The sequence below is a fragment of the Sturnira hondurensis genome, unplaced genomic scaffold (genome assembly GCF_014824575.4).
Source record: "Sturnira hondurensis isolate 20B ecotype Veracruz unplaced genomic scaffold, ASM1482457v3 Scaffold0008640, whole genome shotgun sequence".
Classification (NCBI taxonomy): Eukaryota; Metazoa; Chordata; class Mammalia; order Chiroptera; family Phyllostomidae; genus Sturnira; species Sturnira hondurensis.
In genome coordinates this window covers 22,468,150-22,488,073 of record NW_028081271.1, presented here as the reverse complement: position 1 = coordinate 22,488,073, position 19,924 = coordinate 22,468,150, and the positions used below count along the sequence as shown (strand labels likewise).

Here is a 19,924-nt window from a genome sequence, read left to right as displayed (position 1 = left end):
GTGCACTGACAGAGAAACCTCTTTTTCAATACAAAAACAACTTTTTTCCCAGTCCTCACCCAAAGATATGTTTACTGATTTTAGAGAGAAGAAGGGGGGTGGGGAGAGAGACAGGAGCGTCAATGTGAGAGAGAAACATTAATGGCTACCTCCCATACGTGCCCCGACCAGGGATCAAACCCACTATCTAGGTATGTGCCCTGACCAAGGACCGAACCTGCAGTCTTTTGGTGTTCAGGACTACGCTCCAACCAACTAAGCCACCAGGCCAGGTCCCAAAAATGACTCTTCTGTCCAGAGCCTTTACTATTCTCCATGCTATACGGCATTATTTGGTCTCACAGATGGAGAGGGGGCCTGCAGCTGGGTTCCCACTGGCTGCGGCCCGAGCTCTGCCACTGCAGCTGTGTGAGGCTTGGGGACCACTTAACCTCTCTGGGCCATGATATCACCCTTCACATAAGAATTGTATTCGTTTTACCAACGTCAAGAGGTTGTTGGATTTTCCACGAGGCAATGTGTAAAAGCGGGTTGTGTGATGCTGTTTTAGAGAACATTGGGCGGGGCCGGGGGGGGGGGGGGACACACACAGCTGTCCTGGAGCACCCATGCTAGTAAAGAGAAGTAAATGTGCTGAGAAGGAAGAAAGCAGAGCCCAGAAGGTGAGTCAGTGGTAGCTCTGGAAGCCTAGCTGGGTTCTCTGGTTACGAAGCCAGCCCCCTTCCTGCTGTACACTGTGACCCTGCAGGCGCCACATCTCTGGGAGAGTCCCTCCTAATAAGGACAGCAGTGACGCTGACATGAAAGACTGCAGTGGCCCTGACGTGCGCAGGAAGACAAGCTTTGTTTTGGAATGTATCCAGTCTTTCCCTGTACTCAAGACCTGGAGATTATTTCCTTGTCCTTTTAGTAATCACTGTGCAGAACGTACAGCTAGCCCTCCCCCGACTTTCTCGTAAGAGCTTCTGATTCAGTCTCTTGATTCACACCCACACTGGGCAGGGACGGGGGATTGAGGGAGGAAAAGCAACCCGCTGAAGTCACCATGGCTCCCTGGGCTTCCTGGTGATGAAAGCAGTGGAAGGCCTCCCCACTGCCTGCCCCCAGACCGGCTGTGCCCCGTCTGGGAGCCTCACCTTTCGGAGATCTCCTCCTTGGCAGTACTCCATGGCCAGCAGGGGCAAGTCGTTGGGAGCCAAGTTCTGCATCCCCTCGGGGACATCCCGGGCAGCCACCACATTGGGGTGGTTGAGCCTAGAAGGAGGAGAAATCAATGAAGGAGGAACCCAAGCTTTGGCTCAAACCCACTCCTCACTCTGCCCATGTCTCAGCAAAGCCCACCTTATGACAAAGGCCTGGAATAGCCAAGGGCCCTCTGGAGTCAGGAGGAAGACAGAGGTCGGAAACCAGCGACTCACCCCAGCGCCAGGTCAGTTAGCATCCACCCAGCTCTCCTTTCGGCACCATGAGCCCAGGGACGCTGCCAGAGCACCAAGTATAACTTGACTTTGAGCACCCCATACCAAGTCCTCGTTGGACTTGGGAACTGCTTCTAAAGCAGAGAAAGCAGAGGGACTTCCAATCTCACGCCATCCGAGTGGAAATGGTGGGTGTATTTGTGTGTGTGCACATGTGCGCGTGTGCACGCAGACAAGGTGACGCTTCCTCCCCTTTTTAAGAGGTTCAAGGAGGCAGCGACTGCTTGAGGTCTTCCAAGCGGACAAGGAAAGCTGAGGGGAGGACAGCACCCATCTAGGGACTGACAGACTCTGTCCCCACCTGGGGGAATAAATATCAGCAATAGGTTCACCGCAGTGGAACGTCACATGCCACCTTGGAAATGGAAATACAGGGGAAAGAGGATTTCAGTTAACCAAGGAAAACTCACTCGGATGGCTATGTCAAATTCCTTAGTACAGCACTGACTGGTGTAGCTCAGTGGGTTGAGCGTCGTCCCACAAACCAAAGGGTCTCTGGTTCGATTCCCAGTCAGGGCACACGCCTGGGTTGCAGGCCAGGTAGCTGGTTGGAGGCGTGTGAGAGGCAACCAATCAACGTTTCTCTCACACATCAATGTTTCTCTCCCCCTCTTTCTCCTGCCCTTCCCCCCTCTCTAAAAATAAATAAAATAAACCTTTAAAAATAAAGTAATATAAATAAATAAATAAATAAATAAATAAAAATAAAGTTCCTTAATACACCAAAAGAAAGTGACCAAAGCCCTTGACAATACCCGGTGTTGGGCACCAACCACCGCGGCTCAGAAGTCACCTACTGGACAGTCTGGCTGGTACCCTGACCGAGGGCTGAGATACGCAGAAGGAATGCTAGATGAGCAGCAGGAGGGAGCAGGTGGGCCTCCCTCCAGATTTCATTTCAATGTCTCATGGCCCCTCAGCTCCAGCAGTGCCCTTGTACCCCCTGAACCTCCCCCAGGGGTGGCTCTGTCAAATGGCTCAGTGTCCAGGGCACCGAGCCCTCACCTTCTCATGATCTGGATCTCCAGACACCACCGCTCTCGATTCCGGGGGCTGAGCTCCTGCCGGCACTGCTTGATGGCAATCTGCTCACCTGTTTCCTGCGGTGAGAGCACACAGGGAAACATCAGCACAGCCAGCGGCCAAATGCAGAGAAACCCATTGGTCAAATCTGAAACTGTCTCCCTGGGGCCCAAAGCACGGGGCATGGCTCCTGAGGCCTGCATATGCACCCACTGATAGACATCCCAAGTCACCTGCCAGCCCATCAGGCTAGTCTTACCCTCCCCACCTCTCACCCTGCCTTTCTCTCCTTACTTCCATCCTCCCAGGGTCTAGATCAAGGCCTTGCACCATTTCCACCTGCACCTTGAAATCTCTGCTGACCATTCCTCCTCAAGAGCTTTCTCATTCCTCCAAATCCCAACTTCTGTCACACCTGGATGAACCACATGACATCACGATCTTGACCATTCTGACCCACAAAGCTGGCACTTCCATATGGTTTGCCTGAAAGTTAATGCCACATTCTCCTCATGTTTCACGTTTCTCTCCTTTCTCATGTTTATCTGGTGGGAGTTTTATCTCTCCAGAGAGAACATAAGCCTAGTATAGTAGGTGGAAGACAAGCCAATTCAAATTCCAGCTCAGCCATTTACTAGCTCTGTGACCTCGGGCAGACCACTTGGTCTAGTCGGTTTCCTCACCTCTAAAATGGGAATATGGATGCCCAGCTTTCAGGGTCATCATGAAGCAGTGTCCAGCCCTGAGCAGGTGCCCAATAACACTCCTGGCAGTTACAGTCCTCCACAGGCTGGCTCCAACCTGCCTCCCCAGTCATTCTCCCACGATTCCACCCCAAGCATCTGTCCCTGCAGCTAGGTTACGCCACCTGTCCCATCCCTGTGCTTTTCTAGTCTACGGTCTCACAGGCACACAGGCACTAAAGTCTGCCTCCTGCACGGGGCTCTTGTCCTTCTCCCTAAACAGCTAACTCCTCCACAGTACATACCTCCAAAGGCTTACATCCATAGGGTCATGGGGTTATCTATCTTCTCTTTTCTTTGTTAAATTATAAGCTTGTCTATCCTCATGCACCTTAACCTCCATTTAAGTAACTAGCACAATGCCCTTAGTTGAGGGGTTTTTTGTGAATGGAAGAGAAGGCAATCAGTAAAATTCGTGTGAATAATTAACTGACTGCCTGAGTCCTGAGGATTAACCCTTCCCTTTTCCTTAGTGCTCTAGCCAGCACCAAGGAGCCCGGAAGACAGAGTAGATAGAAGTGGAGGGCCTGAGGCTGCAGCATTGGCAGCAGCAGGGACAGAGGCTGTGGCTTTGGCCACTTTGGCCATCACAAGGGGGTCACCACTATGCTGCTTCTACCTCCGTGGGGGCCTCCAGGATTGGTGAGGGACAGTAGTTGGCCCTGGTTGTGGCTTTGGTGGCCACCAGCCTGGGGGCTGGTCCTGCCATCAGTGGGCAAGCTATACTAATGCCCTGCTCGTTCTGTCACCTGGGGCAAGAACCTCCCCAACAGCCCCGTGCTCAACATGCACCGAGGAAAGGGCCACAGCCTGCAGGGTGGCATAGTACCCCTAAGTGAGAAAGATTTCAGAACCAAACTGTGGCCCACTCGAAGCATATCCTAGAGGCCCTATCACACCACTTTCTCATTTTATGAAAATGCATACCCAGATAAGGTCAAGTTAAAGGAGTTCATCATCACTAAGCCCTTATTATATGAAATGTTAAAGAGACTTATCTAAGAAAAAGAAGAAGATCAAAAATATGAACAGTCAAATGACAACAAACTCACAACAACTGAACCTAAAAACAAAAACAAAAACAAACAACTAGAACAAGAACAGAATCACAGAAATGGTGATCACATGGAGGTTTATCAGTGGAGAGGGGGAAGAGGAAGAATTGCGGAGGAAGGTACAGGGAATAAGAAGCATAAACGGTCTACGAAATAGACAGGGGGAGGTTTAGAATAATATAGGAAATGGAAAAGCCAAAGAACTTATATGTATGACCCATGGACATGAACTAAAGGTGGGGAATGCTGGTGGGTAGGGGGATGCAGGGCAGAAAGGAATAAAAGGGCAAAAAAAGGGACAACTATAATAGCATAACCAATAACATGTATTTTTTTAAAAAAAGAAAATGCATACTGAAAACAATCACAAGCCTTGCAAGTGTAGCACGGAATGGAACTGAACGGGACTTGAGCACATCGAGGACTGTGGCAAGGCCTCCCAGTGCGCATGCGGCTGCCCTTCTGGCATCAGGACTGCATCACGGCCACGCACGCACTCAACTAGCCATGATTCCTGCAGGAATAAGGGCCTGCCCAGGAAGGAAAGGAAGAATGGATGTCTCCAGACACAAGCAGAAGTTGTCTCATAAGAGCACTGAAACGCTGCTCAATAAACTGACAGTCAAAAACTATAAGCTTCAGACACAGGGCAGAAGCATCTCTGACCCCTACAGCTCCATGTCAGAAAGCAGACACTTACAACACTGCTAAGATAACTCTCTGCTAAGATACTCTCAGAAGTTGCCTTTATCAAATACCAACATTGCTGCAGTTCAGCTCTTCATCATGTAGTTGCCTCACATGGCTACCTTTTTTTTTTAGCAGCTCTACTGAGATATAATGCACATACTACACAATTCATCTACGTAAAGAATACAATTTAATAGTAGGGGGTATATTCACAGTGGTTCAACCAAAACCACAATAGATTTTGGAACATGTTCATCATCCCCAAAGAAACCCCGTACCCATCAGCAGATACTCCCCTTTTTACCCCTGACCCCTCCAGCCCTAGACGAGCAATCTTCTTTCTGTCTCTACAGATTTGACTGTTCTGCACATTTCATATAAATGGAATCATACGCTACGTGGTCTTTTGTGATGGCATCCTTCACTTAGCATGTTTCTAAGGCTCACCCATGCTATCACCGCATGCCTACATTTGGGACAACAGAGTCCTTGGAGCAGCCCACAGTAGTAGGCGTTGATAACCAGGTTCTGCCATAAGTACTGCCCCCCTACTTTGCTAATAGATCCCGGACATTTGCCTAGATTTCCAAACCTCTCTCTGAAGATGTTAAAAAATTACAAATTGCTTCCACTGAAACAATTAGTACAGTTGTTCGAGTAAACTTGGGTAGAGGTCCACCTAGGAAATGTGTCAAAAGAATATCATTTCTTGACTTCCAGCCAAGACAGAAGCGTAGGTAGACACACTGTGCCTCCTCACACAACCAAAATAAGGACAACAACAATTTAGAAACAAAATAATAACCAGAACTGATAGAAAAATTAAACTGTATGGAAGTTGGACAACCAAGGAGATAAAATAGACACACTCACCCAGACCTGTAAGCAGGGTGGAGTCGGGCATCCCAACAGAGAGGGGTCGCAGCACAAAAAAGCAGTGGCACCGGGCATGAAAGGCACCTCAGGCGTGCAAGATGGCAGTGGGCAGACCCTGGGTGCGCAAGCAAGCAGCGGCTGGAAGACCCTGGGTACAGGGTGGCAATGGGCAGACCCAGTGAGGTGGCGACTGAGGCGAGGTGCTGTGCACGAGGCGGCTGACCAGGCCGCAGTCCCACTTTCGTGTGCAGGTAAACCAGGCAAAATTGGGGAACCTAACAGACTGCACAACCCAGGGTCCCAGCCCCAGAAAAATAAAGCCCCAAAGCACCAATTGAAAACACCTATGGGGGTTGAGGCACAGGGAGAGACTCTCAGCCTCACAGGAGAGTTCGTCGGAGAGACCCACAGGGTCCTGGAACCTACACAAGCCCAACAACACGGGAATCAGCACCAGAAAGGCCCAGTTTGCTTGTGGGAAGTGGCGGAGGGGACTGAAATCCGACAGAGAGCAGAGCAAGCACCATTGTTCCCTCTCAGATGCTCCCCCACATACAGCACCATAACCCAACGACCTGGGTTGCCCCGCCCTGCTGAACACCTAAGGCTCTGCCCCTCAAGGTAACAGGCGTGACAAGACAAAAAAAAAATGGCCCAAATGAAAGAATAGATCAAAGCCCCAGAGCAAATACAACTAAGCAAGGAACAGATAGCCAACCTATCAGATGCACAGTTCAAAGCACTGGTGATCAGGATGCTCACAGAATTGGTTGTATTTGGTCACAAATTAGATGAAAAAATGAAGGCTACACTAAGTGAAATGAAGCAAAATGCACAGGGAACCAATAGTGATGGGAAGAAAACTGGGACTCTGATCAATGGAGTAGACCAGAAAAAAGAAAAAAACAACCAAACAGAAAAGAATGAAGAAATAAAAATTCAAAAAATGAAGAGAGGCTTAGGAACCTCCAGGACATCTTTAAATGTTCCAACATCTGAATTATAGGGGTACCAGAAGGGGAAGAGGAAGAGCAACAAGTGGAAAACTTATTTGAACAAATAATAAAGGAGAACTTCCCCAATCTGACAAAGGAAATAGACTTCCAGGAAATCCAGGAAGCTCAGGGAGTCCCAAAGAAGTTGGACCCAAGGAAGAACACACCAAGGCACATCATAATTACATTAGCCAAGATTAAAATGAAGGAGAGAATCCTAGAAGCAGCAAGAGATAAGGGGACAGTCACCTACAAAGGAGTTCCCATCAGACTGTCAGCAGATTTCTCAAAAGAGACCTTGCAGGCCAAAAATGGCTGGAAAGAAGTATTCCAAGTCATGAAAGGCAAGGACCTACATCCAAGATTGCTTTATCCAGCAAAGCTTACATTTATAATGGAAGGGCTTCTTAGATAAGGTCAAGTTCAAGGAGTTCATCATCATCAAACCCTTATTTTATGAAATGTTAAAGGGACTTACCTAAGAAAAAGAAGATAAAGAACATGTATAGTAATATGACAGCAAACTCACAATTACTAACAACCACACCTAAAACAAAAAGAGATTCAAACTAAGCAAATAACTAGAACAGGAACAGAACCACAGAAATGGAGATCACATGGAGGGTTAGCAACAAGGGAGTGGGAGGAGAGAGGGGGAAAAGGTACAGAGAATAAGTAGCATAAATGGTAGGTAGAAAAGAGACAGGGGGATGGCAAAAATAGTATGGGAAATGTAGAAGCTCAACAACTTACGACACATGGACATGAACTAAAGTGGAGGAATGTGGGGGGGAGGGGTGTGCAGGGGGAGGGGAATGAAGGGAGGCAATGGGAAAACTGTAATAGCATAATGAATAAAATATATTTTTTAAAAAGAATACCATTTCTTCAATCAATGTACAGAATTAATTACATCTCACAAAATGTTATACCGTCTACATCATGCACTTCCAAATTCTTGTCTGTTATTAAATTGACATAAATTTGTTTTCCGGCCCTGGCTGGTGTGGCTCATGGACTGAGCACCAGCCTGTGAATCAAAAGGTCATCAGTTTGATTCCCGGTTGGGGACATGGGAGAGCCAACTACATATCAATGTTTCTCTGCCCATGCATGTTTCTCTCCCTCTCTTTCTCCCTCCCTTCCCCTTCTCTAAAAATAAATAAATAAACTATTTTTTTAAATTGTGGTTTCGAGTTTCACTTCCTATTAGTGTTCAGACTCGCGATTTTGCCCGTTTCTCTAGTAACTTCATCAAGAGCCCCTCTCACATGCCGTGATAGAGGCCTGTTTCCAGGCAGCTGGGGTCCCCACAGAAACTCCAACTGTGGGATGCAGAGTTCTACAAGGGAGGGAAGGCGGATGGGCCGCGCTGTGAATGCGGCAACACTGCTGAGAGTGTACACTCCGCACACGGTGTCTTTATGGGCGGCCTTATCAGCAACAGTTTACCAGAAGACCCCCCATGGTGTGCTACCTCAGAATGACTCTGAGAGTAGTCTAAACCAAGATATTTTAAAATGTGCACCTATCGTAACTTCAAAATCACAGAAGAGAATGTTCGTTTTCTACGGCTGCTATAACCAGCTGCCACAAACTCGGTGGCTTTACACAACTTTATTTCCTTAAGGTTCTGGAGGCCAGAAGTCTAGCCCAGGTCAAACTGGACTAAAATCCAGATGTCGGCAGGGCCATGTTCCTTTCTAGAGGCCCTAGGGGAGAATGCGTTTCCCTGCCTTTTCCAGCTTCGAGACGGAAGATGCCTGAGTTCCGTGGCTCAGGGCCCACCCCTCCATCCTCAAGCCAACAATGCCTAGCTGAGTCTCTGTCACACTGTACCACTTACACAGCGATGCTCCTGCCTCCCTCACCCACTCCAGGATAATCTCTCCATCTAAAGTCAACTGGATCGGCAACTTCAGTTTCATCTACAATCTTAATTCCCCTTTGCCATGTAACTTCATATATTCACAGGTTCAGGAAATTAGGACGTAGACACCTTTGTTAGGGGCCATTATTCTACCTACCACAAACCGTATGCTTCCTTCCTAAAAATGACTGATCCGTCAAACCCAAAGGGTCGATTTATTAGGTGACTGAGAACATGTTTTAGGTAATCTGTCTACCTATACACTGGGAAACTGTAGATGACTGTAGTCTGTTCAACACGCACACTGGGCTGAGCACACTTGTGGCTGGGCCCAACCCAGAATCCAGGAACAGATTTTTATATTGAAGACTGAGATAAAAGATCTGTCCAATGAAAGACAGATCTTTCATCTGTCAAAGATCTGATACCGGCCTCAATGTTCAAACTAAACTAAAAAGTGATTTTAGTAATGTGAACACTGGGATAACTGGACATAGAGACCAAATCTGACTTCCCACTTGTGGACAGTTCCGCTTAGTCCTACGGCTGTAGGGGAAACCCTACCTCCCGAGGCCTGGGGCCGCCCCGCACAGATGGAGGCATACAAACCATTCTTACACAGCGGCCTTCTAGGAAATATTTTAGAACATTCCAGTTTTCCTGTGAGTAATGTTTCATTTGAAATATAACCCCAAATAATGACTTCCTGGAGCTTAAAACACCCCTCCTCCAGAAAGTAAATTCAGTGAAACAGTACAGAAACAGACTATGAATACTGGTGATGGAATCCTGAGGAGTATGTTCTTTACCAGCAATGAAACTCTTAGCAGCAGTGGATAACTCTCTTTCTTTGGCCTGGTGCCCCCTACTCTAAGCTTAGCTCCGTGGCATCCTAGACTTGGCCTGAACCATTTCACTATCCAAATTCCAGTAGGTGGACTCCATATGTGGGACCAAATCTAAAATCAATTTGTATTTTGAGAAGTGAAGAAAGGGGCCGGCAATGGAATCTAGGGGGGACTTAGATCATTACGAAGGTCATTAAGAGTCTCTGTGACTCTTCACTTTTTGTACATGAAAATATAAAACTTGTGTGTAAATGTGAGTGTATCGTAAAGCGTAATAGGAGGCAGGAGGTAGGGGACACATCCTCAGACTTCTGAGGGCTATTGACAGCAGCCACACACAGCACAAGTGATCTGGAAGGTTAGTTTATACAGTGGCTGGCACAGCTTCCCAGAGGTAGCCCTCTTTTAATGACCAGGCAAACGTAGGCCGCCAAAAAGGTGCATTCAAACACCTGGCACAGAAAGGCATCACCCCCTCCTGTTACCATGGTGATCATCCAGCAGGCCACTGTGGTATAAAGGGGCAATTAGTAATAAGCTCCTCTTTCCTCCTCAAGCCCTGCCCTCCAAAAATGAATGTTTAAGAAAAAAGACCCAAAGCTGGGCCCAGAGAGATCCTAGGGACAGAACCCAGGCCTTAGAGCCAAAAGCTCCAGGGTCCGGCTGCAGCTTCACCCCTTTCTCAAAGCGCTGACCAGTCTACAATGGGAGGGCTCTGACTTGAACCCACTTTGTCCAGTATAAACACCCAATGGACACGGCGGCCTCCAAACTCAGCCATGGGGCTCAGGGGTGAAGTAGGTCAGGGTGTAAGTCCCTCATCCTTCACGGGGTAAATGTGACAATGAGCCCATTACTTAAGGTTCTGGGCCTTTATCCACGAGACGGAGATGACTCTGCCCCTTCCGGTGTCGTCAGTTAAAGTGAGAGGGAGTGTCTGATACAACGTGAGCCTTGAGTGGGTCACAGTGTATTTCCTTTCTCTCGCCCTGTGTAGATCTGGCTCTACCACCTGAAATGCCTTCTGTCCTCCCATCAGACTATCGAAAGTCCACTTCCTTTCAAGATCCTGCTCAAGTGCCGTTTCCACAAGAAGCCTTCACTCTCCACTGAGCAGCCAAGGAACAGAGTGGATAAAGCCCCTAGACTTGCTGCATGTGACACTCTTGACAGATAGTAGCCATTGTCATCTCCACACAGTTTGGTGCTTACGTATGGACACACCTGATAAGTTCCTGAGTACTCATTTTCTCTCCTTGATTAGAGCAGAAGCACATTAAGGACAAGGTCATGTCTTATATTTTTCCCTGATAGATCTGTGATGGAGCTTAGGTCAGTGTTCAATAAATTCTTAGTGAACTGACTAAAATTGTTAAGACTTCAAAACACACAGATAAGCTGAAGTGAGCTTAGTCTTCCCCAGTGAGGGGCCAGGAAACAGTCGGTACCACTTCACAGAGGGATGATTAATAATGCCTTACTGTCTATATGTTTATAACAGCCCAGTGTTTACATCACCTCATTTAATGCTCATATAAGCATCCTCTGGGACCCAAGACAGTGCTTCCCAGACACTTTGAAATCAAAGTACATGGAGAATATATTTACAAGGCATCCTAGAACTTTTCCAGATGCTTCTAGAGAGCAGCTGCCCATGTCTGGCCCAGAGCTGGAGGTATTAATATCTTAGAATCCCCAAAACCCAGGGTGGAAGTTGTGGCCCAAAGCTGTGACACAGGCAATAACAGAGGCAGGATTTGAACCCAGCACTGTGTGACTGCGAGTAATATGTTTTTTTCCCTTTTCCCCTACAAGGTGCTGCAGACGGAGGTCACTCAGGTTCATCTCCTTTTCTTCTTCCTTTGTATTCAACCAAGATCTTATTGAAATTATCAACCTATCTAGGCTGTATTGACTCTTGGGCAGATTTAAGGGAGTAGCAACTTGGCAAGGATTGCCAAGGCCCACTCCTGGTAAGAATAAAGAACCTCAGGGAAACAGGGGTGGGGTCATGGATACACTGCCCTTCCCCACTGAGAAATAGCCTTTCAGGATTCTCTGTTAAACAAGGAAGACATATTTTATCCTCAAAAGGAGGTTTTCTCCTTAGTGCTTCAAAACGGTTTAGACTGCCTGTGGAGAACTGACAATGTCCTACGGGTGTCCCCTACCCTGGCTTCCCTCACCACAGAGAAGCCACAGTGGGGAGAGCATGAGGCTGGGATTCGAACAGATCCACATGCAGAGTCCGACTCCTTCACTTACCAGCTTAGCCTCAGAGTAAGTGACTCAACCTCTCAGCTATCATTTCAGTTTCCTCGGCTACAAAATGGAATTAAAGACAGCAGCACAGCACTTCTTCCCAGTGTTACTGTGCAGCCCGGAGATAAAGCACATACATTAAACCTCGCCCAGTGCTGGCTTGCAGCAGGTTCTCAATAAACGATGGGTCTATTATTAGGCATCACTTATCTGACTGAGGATACAAATGTTTAGGCTCTTTTATGCAATTTCTCTTGTGATAAAAAAAAAATCTCTCTTTTTGGGCTGGGAACCAAAGGGTCGCTGGTTCAATTCCCAGTCAGGGCACATGCCTGGGTTGAGGGCCAGGTCCCCAGTGGGGGCCACGTGAGCAGTGACCACACATTAATGCTTCTCTCCCTTTCTCACTTCCTTCCCTCTCTCTAAAAATAAATAAAATCTCTAAATAAATAAATTTTTTAAAAAGTTGTCTCTTTTGCAGGCAAGACAAAGTACCTGGAATATTAGGGAGACATGCACGATGATGTTACATCTAATCATTATACCTGACTGGAGTTAAGTAAGTTGATACCACTCTAACCCGGCTGCTTTCTTCAAGAGGCTCTGAACAGAGGGGTACCCACCAGACAAGACAATGCTCATGTTCTGACGCTGAACCCTGATTGTAAGAACCTCCCCCAAGCACCTAGAGCAGTCCTACAGGTGTCTGCAGAGGAGGAAGAACCCAGGCAGACGGTGGAGGGCTTCCTGGGCCCAGCCAGGCCCGTCAGCAAGCATTCTCTAAGTATCTGTGAACACACAACTCCTCCCACTCCCTCAGTTCCTCCACTTTCTATTCCACTACTGCGTCCTGTCAACTTTACTCCAAAAAAAGCCCTTTAATCTGCCCACTGCTCTCCATCTCCATCACCATCAGCCCGGTCCAGTCTCTCACCTGGACTACTCCGCAAGCCTCACAACTGGTGTCCCCATGTGACACGGCCGTCAGTGTCAGTGGGGTCCCGGTACGAGCTCCTCAGACCTGACTGTTAAATATTTAGGAATTCAGGGAGAACTGGTTGTTAAACTTTCAGTGCCTTGAAATAGCCATGGAGGGAGTAGTTACTCTGTGGAAATTGCAAACCACTACCAACCAGGACATTTTTTTCCTTTTTTTTTGAGAGCTGATCTCCCAGCACACCACTGCTTGGCCCCTTCCAATCTGAGCGGACTCCCTTCGCCAGCTTCCTATTGCTCTTTGGATCAAAGCAAAACCTCCTCACCAGTGTCTGATTCTCACCTTCTACACTTCAGCCTCCCTGGCACCTGGCTCCCTGTCACCCTTCCTTTCAGTCACACTGGCTTTTCAGTCCCACCAACTTGCCTTGACCGACCCCTTCGCAAGGGCTCAGCCTGGAACTCTCTTCCCACACGTTCCGCCCAGATAACTCCCACCAATCCCTCAGGTCTCTGCCGCAGTGCCACTTCCTTGAGAAAGCCTTCCCCGAGCCCTGGAATCAGGTCTCCTTGCACTGGGTCCCTCTCCCGTGTCACCCTTACCACAGCTGGGAGTTTACATTTATAATTATTGATTAATGGCTCTCTTTTCCAAAAAAGTCTCTATCAAAACCCAAAGGGGTTTTAATCACCATTGTACCCCTAATAGACAGTATTTAGGGACTGACTAAATGAACGATTTTATGCACCTGGTACATGTATGACATAGAGAGAGCTGCTATGGGGCCCCGGAAAGAAACCCAGAGCCAGACAGAGCCCTGGCTGACCAGGAACTCAGAGCCTTGACCAGACACACTCCTACACACAGACCAACAGGCATTTTATGAAGCATGCCAGGTGAGAGAGCTGAAGGCATTCAATGGGAGAAGCAGTGTCCACAGAATTAAGGAGTCCACAGCGGGTTTACAGAGGAGATGGTCTACAGCTCATCCTGGAAGAACGGGTAGAATTTAGAGAAAGCTGTCCAGGAGAGAGAGACTTGGCCCAGAACAGGCTCAGCCCACAAACCTGCTGGAGGCCAACGACGGGCAGTAAAGCTAGAAAGACAGGGGGAGGCCAGACTGAGGAGGGGCCTTGAGTGGCAGGATGAGGATGAGTTTGGCTTTTGGCTTTTTTTAAATTAAAAAAAAAAAACAAGTTAAGGTTTATCAGCAAGGAACTTGAAACTAGTAATTCTAGAAAAGTAACACACACACATATTCTTAGGCCCATGTATATAAAGCCAGAAATAAAACTCAATCCGACAATAGCTTTCCAAACCCAGAGGACAGAGAGAGGGCATTTTGAGCTAGAGATGATGGACAAGCAGCACATCTGTACAAAACTCTTTTGAAGGAAACCAAGATGTCTCTAGTTCAGGGCAGCAAGATGTTCGCACAGTCAAGACTCTAAAAGCCTCGGCCTGTTTACAAGCAGCCCAGGCCGGGTACATCGGGTCTATAGAATGATCTAGCTCTTCTGTTGCAACACCGGGCCCCCGGTTATACTCTGACCTGAATTTGGGCCAGTGATATTACGAAGTCCCCCCTAGCCAGGTGTGGGGTTTGCTGGAACCCTAGTTTACCAGTCGGGTGTGAGAATGTTGCTGCAGTTCGGAGCAGAGTACTGGCCAGCCTAGAGCCTCGATGACTCTCCCTGCCCGCTGCAGCCAGGCTCTGGAAAGTGTTACACAATTTGCCATCCCTTCAGTCCAAAATGGTGCGCAGCAGCCCTTGACGAAAAAGCAGTTCCTTCAAGGACTTCAGTGCGTCTGAATTTTGGATTAGGTGAGTGAGGGTTCCCTAGAGCAGTGGTCTCCGAATTGCGTATATGCTCCCAGGGGTTACCCAAGACTAGAATCCAAAAAAAATTTTAAAAGGAATTAAGCTTTTCTGATATTAACTATATGGCACTCTCCTCTGACCATCTGTCAAAAGGTCACTTGCCACTTCTGGTACTCTAGGTATCCTGAGGAGAAAGGACATTTCATAGGCAGGGGTGGACAGGGGCCTATGGGAACAAGTTGCAGATTACATGTGCTCTGTTTCATTAGAATTATGGGTTGCATTCCATAATTTTTAATAACTCTTGTGAAATGGCTGAGTGGCTTAAAAAGATCCCTGCAGAGAATGTCAGTATGTTAACACCTGCACAAACAGAAAGATGGAAGAACTAACACTTCTAATGTGAGAAACTCATGTCAAATACGTAAGGAAGAAAAACAATGAGACAATAATCAGATCGAAAGAGAAATCAGTCTAAATAATTCAAAATTATGAAAATTATTTCAGCCCTGGCTGGTGTAGCTCAGTGGATTGAGCACAAGCCTGCAAACCAAACAATCATGGTTCGATTCCCAGTCAGGGCACATGCCTGGGTTGTAGGCCAGTTCCCAATGGGGGATGCTGGAGAGGCAACCATACATTGATGTTTCTCTCCCTCTCCCCTTCCCTTCCCCTCTAAAGACAAATGAATAAAATTTTTAAAAAAATTATTTCAAATATGGATTTTCACCTAAGATCCTTAACGACAGTTCTCACTTTCACATCCATCTGTGTCTGTTGTGTTGTGAAGAACTGCATACAAATACTGGGAAGACATTTATAAATATTTTCTTATTCCCATCTTTTAAATTCTCCTACTTGGATGTTTTATAATATGTGATGTATTAGTTCACAATGTATTTAGTACATGACAGTCTAGTGTTAGCATAGGTACATATTGTAATTTAAAATATTTATCATTGAGGCTGAAAAGCTCAAAATATTTTTACTATTTATTTAGGTGGCATGTCAACAGAGCTTGGGGACCACTAAGCTAAAGCCAGCTCAGCGGCTCTGAAGCCCCCCTTCTCAGTCCCCCTTTGTCACCCTCTTTAGAGAAGCCCAAGGCAACGGTAAACCCCATTCACCCAACTGGCACACTGTGGGACACAGGCAGTGAGAGGGAGGGCCCGTCTTCCCCAGCCCTCACCCCCGCGGCCCGTGGCTCCTCCCAGCTGCACAGAGCCCCTACCTGATTGTGCCATCGGATGACGTTTCCAAATCCCCCAGTCCCGAGTCGTTCTTTCATGTCCCAGGCCCCACATGTCTGAGTTGGCAGGGAAGGTGACCAGCTCATACTGATGCCGTGCTAACTCTGTAAGCAATTTGGGGTGGGGGACAAAAGGTTAAGGTTCAGAAAAAAATGGAACTGAAGGAGATAGATGAAGGTAACAGGTATAATAGCCCTTCAGCGTAAGAGAAGAAAAAACTGAGCTGGTTTTCGTTTCATATGAAAGGAAAGTTTGGTTTGTATTTTGGTTTTGGTAACAAACTTTTACCTTAATCACTTTCCCCCGCCCCACCTCGGGCATTGTGCAAGCAAGCAGGGAGGAAAGTCACTCAAAGGAGAGGATGCCTCACACCCCAGGACCTGGAAAAGGGACCCCCAGCCTGGACTTCAGCAAGGGGCGCCCTGCCGTGCCATTCCGTCCACGGTGGCAAGGGCAGAATCTCTTTGACTTTCCCCACGGTCACGTGTGTCTTCACACAATCCAATGAATCACAGCTCTCTCCCAAAGCCACCCACCTGGAAGCAGCCACTTGGAACCGCCCCGGCCAAGGCTGTTTTCCTGGGCCTCCCCATTCCAACTGCACGAGAAACGCTTCCACGCCCAGAAACCCCCGGCTTTTAAACTCGACAGAACTTTCTTTAGGAGCCTCAAGTAAGGCGGGAGGTGCAAGCACGCCTGGGCGAAGGACGTGAGGGGTCTGCAGGTGGCACCGGGGCCCCAGCGCCCGGCGGCCCACGCCCGCCCGAGGACTCACCTGTCGGCGGGGACACGGGACGGGGGGTGCGGGGCCTAGGGCGGCAAAACTGGGGGCTCTGGTACCACCCCGAATACATTAAAATGCGGGAATCTTAAACCTGCCAGCCTAGCGCTGCTTCCTCAAACACTTCCTGCTCTGTCGTCACGGATCACGTGGGCTCCCTGCCCGCTCTTAAAGGGGCCGCAGGGAGTGCTGGCCGGGCCACAGCTTGTGGTTGCGAACGGCGTTCGCGCAGCCCGGGCTATACACTGGGGGCCCGGCGCTCAGGTGACACTGGGATGGATGCGTGTGGCATCTAGACAATGTTATTTGAATTTGTACAGGCCGTGCTCTCAGAGATAGGGAACAGTCCTAAAACAAGTCCTAATACGCCAGAATTCTCTTTAGTAAATTCCACCTGAAGCAGATTTTCAGGATAAGGCGTGTCGGGGATTTCCTCACCGCAGCCCTCCTAGGGTGAACTTGACCTTGCTTCCCTGACTTCTAACTAGGTGGAATTTCCCGCGCCCCCCGCTAGGATTGATGTAGGGACTGTTTACAAGAATTGCCACTGGCCTCCTGTGCTCTGCGCTCCCCTGGTCTGGAGGTTCTTTGGTTTGGTATCAAGAATGATAAACCACAACCGTACTCCACTCCCCTCTTTAAAAAAAAAATAAAGGAAAGGAAAAAACCTAGTAGTGTAGCACTGAGGAGCAGCCTCAGGCCCCGTGACACTGAGAAGTTGAGAGAGACTCTCAACCCTGAGCATTGTCCTCCGTCTCTTACCTATGTGATATTAGAGTAAGGTCTTTTGCAACAATAGTGTCTCCGTCTGTGGCACATATTAGCACGCAAAGGAGTTGTGTGTGGGGGTGTATTTGCTAAAGCAGGGAAAATGTGAAAGGAAATCAGAAATAATAACTGCTGCATTTATAGAGTGCTTACTAAGTGCCAGGCACTTTCTAAACTGTGTATTGGAATTTTTTCATTCAATCTTCAAGTCAACCTTACAAACTGAACAATACTGAATTATTATTATCATCTCCATATTACAGATGAGAAAACTGAAGCACAAAGAGGAAAAGCCTTTTTTATTTATTGATATTTAAAGAGAGAATAAAGGAGAGAGAGAGAGAAACATCGATTTGTTTTTCCACTTATTTACGCATTCATTGGTTGATTCTTGTATGTGCCCCTGCCTGCGATTGAACCTGTAACCTTCGTGTATCAGGACGATGCTGTTACCAACTGAGCTACCCTGTCAGTTATTTTTTTTTATCTTATAAGAGTTTGGGGTTGTTGTTTTTTTAAGATTTTATTTATTTATTTATTTCTAAATAGGGAAAGGGAGGAAGAAGAGAGGGAGAGAAACATTAATGTGTGGTTGCCTCTTGCACACCCCCTACTGGGGACCAGGCCTGCAACCCAGGCATGTGCCCTGACTGGGAATCGAAACAGTGACCCTTTGGTTTGCAGGTCAGCACTCAATCCATTGAGCCACACCAGCCGGGGCAGAGTTGTTGTTGTTTAACCAAACTGATAGCATATGCTGGGGAACAAGATCTAAAATGCTCCAGAAAAGTCTTAATCCCAAAGTCACAGGCTAGTAAGTTGATGATCTGATATTGAAACTCAGGCAACTGTTTTTTGGGTCCATGCTCTTAATAGCTAATTAATATTGGCATACTAAGAAGTTCAGAAGGAGGCCAACTGGATTTTGAAGCAGCTACTGCTATTGACTGACTACTTCAGAGAATCCAGGGCCAATTACCTAACCAGTGCAAGCATCCATTTCTCTTCTTTAAAGTGTGGGCAATATGAGGTGGAAGTACATGAAACTGTCATTTTTTTAACTCAAAAACGGTTGCAATATCAGCAGCAAAGGTCAGCAGTTTAATCTGGTTCAGCCTAAGAGCAGCAGGAAGACAGGAGGGAACACAAGTCAGAGAAAAGAGGCGCCAGCAGGGTTGTTATGAAGGACAGATGAGGTAATGGTAGAGCCGTGCCTGACACAGAGGACACACCTGCCTGACCAGAGCCTAGAGGCTGCTAACATTAGCTAACTCTTGGGAATTATGTCAACCCAAACAGATAGGCCAGCAGCACCCAGGGCCACCCTAGGCACCCTGGACAGCTCAGGATTTCCCGATTTACTCTACAGTCTCTGAGAAATAGAACACTCAGCCTCAAGGCAGGAAGAGAAAGGAACAAGGGTAAACAGTTGTAAAGCAATATGTGTTTGCTTAATACATAAACTTTTTTAAATTAAACATTTATTGAGCTCTTATTGTGCTAGGCCCTCTGTAGAGTCAATTTCCTGTATGACATCATAAAAGGTTTCTCTTTAATCCTGTCCCCTCTGAAAATTACTGTCCCTGACAAATGTAGGGAGACATCCACTGACAACTGAGAGGCCAAAAGTTTACTCTGTACCACTGTAATTTAAGAGTTCTCATTGTTTAGCTAAAAATAACTTGTTTCTTTTTAAATATATTTATTTATTTATTTATTTCTAAAGAGAAGGGAAGGGAGGGAGAAAGAGAAAGAGAGAAACATCAATGTGTGGTTGCCTCTCGTGCACCCCCAACTGGGGACCTGCAACCCAGGCATGGGCTCTGCCTGAGAATCCAACCCACCAGCGACCCCTTGATTGGAAGGCCCTCACTCAATCCACTTAGCCGCACCAGCCAGGGCAAAAATAACTTGGTTTTCAACTGAATGTAAATCTCTCTGATAAGCTATATATTACTAAGTTCTTTTTTAAAACTTAGTGATGGCCCAGGAAGCTGTCTCGGGGTTTTATCATGTCCCAAGACATTTATCTGCTTACTCCCTGTTTTCCCTCCAGATAAGACATGTCCGCTGTCTACAGCTGGTCTCTATCCTGCTCTAGAGATGTGAGCAGACTGTTTACCAAAAATATATTTTCAAATGGAGCAGAGAAATAGGTCTCTTCCCTGTTCTGAGGCTGAGTGTGCTAGTCAGCAGCGACTACAGGATACGGGAGAAATACTGAGCACCCGGAGTGCCTCCCACGCCCTGGGCCCTGCTCACCCAGGGGATCTAGCAATGCAACTCTTCTCCAGGGACCCGTAGAATCTTCCTGGGGACATAAGACTCACAGAGAGCCGCCAAAGAATGCAAGAAAAGGATGAGGCAATTAAAAAGAACGGCGCTAATTAGTTCTGCAATTGAGGCAGTGAGGTATTTGTGATAAGGATAAAGTTTTGAAGTATTCATTTCAAAGTGAAATCTTCTTCCCAGGGTAAATCAAAAATATCTATCCGCTTACTTGGTCTTTTTTGCGTCATTATTTGA

The 19,924-nt window shown here is 47.3% G+C and overlaps 1 protein-coding gene across 5 annotated transcripts in view; it reads right to left on the bottom strand.

Moving 5' to 3' along the window:
• The window catches only part of IKBKB (inhibitor of nuclear factor kappa B kinase subunit beta), a 52,889-nt gene extending 36,113 nt beyond the window's left edge, over positions 1-16,776 (bottom strand). For 2 of the 5 annotated variants that reach the window (XM_037055464.1, XM_037055467.1), the window contains exons 1-4: positions 16,625-16,776; positions 15,831-15,953; positions 2,484-2,578; positions 1,137-1,254 (exon numbers count right to left, since the gene is read on the bottom strand). In XM_037055464.1, coding sequence (XP_036911359.1) covers positions 1,137-1,254; positions 2,484-2,578; positions 15,831-15,935 — 318 coding nt within the window. In that variant the 5' untranslated portion in view covers positions 15,936-15,953; positions 16,625-16,776. Of the gene's footprint in view, positions 1-1,136; positions 1,255-2,483; positions 2,579-15,830; positions 15,954-16,137; positions 16,237-16,385; positions 16,546-16,624 lie in introns of those variants that run through there. The other 3 variants (XM_037055465.1, XM_037055468.1, XM_037055466.1) reach the window with 3 other exon arrangements.
• Between the last annotated feature and the right edge of the window lie 3,148 nt (positions 16,777-19,924).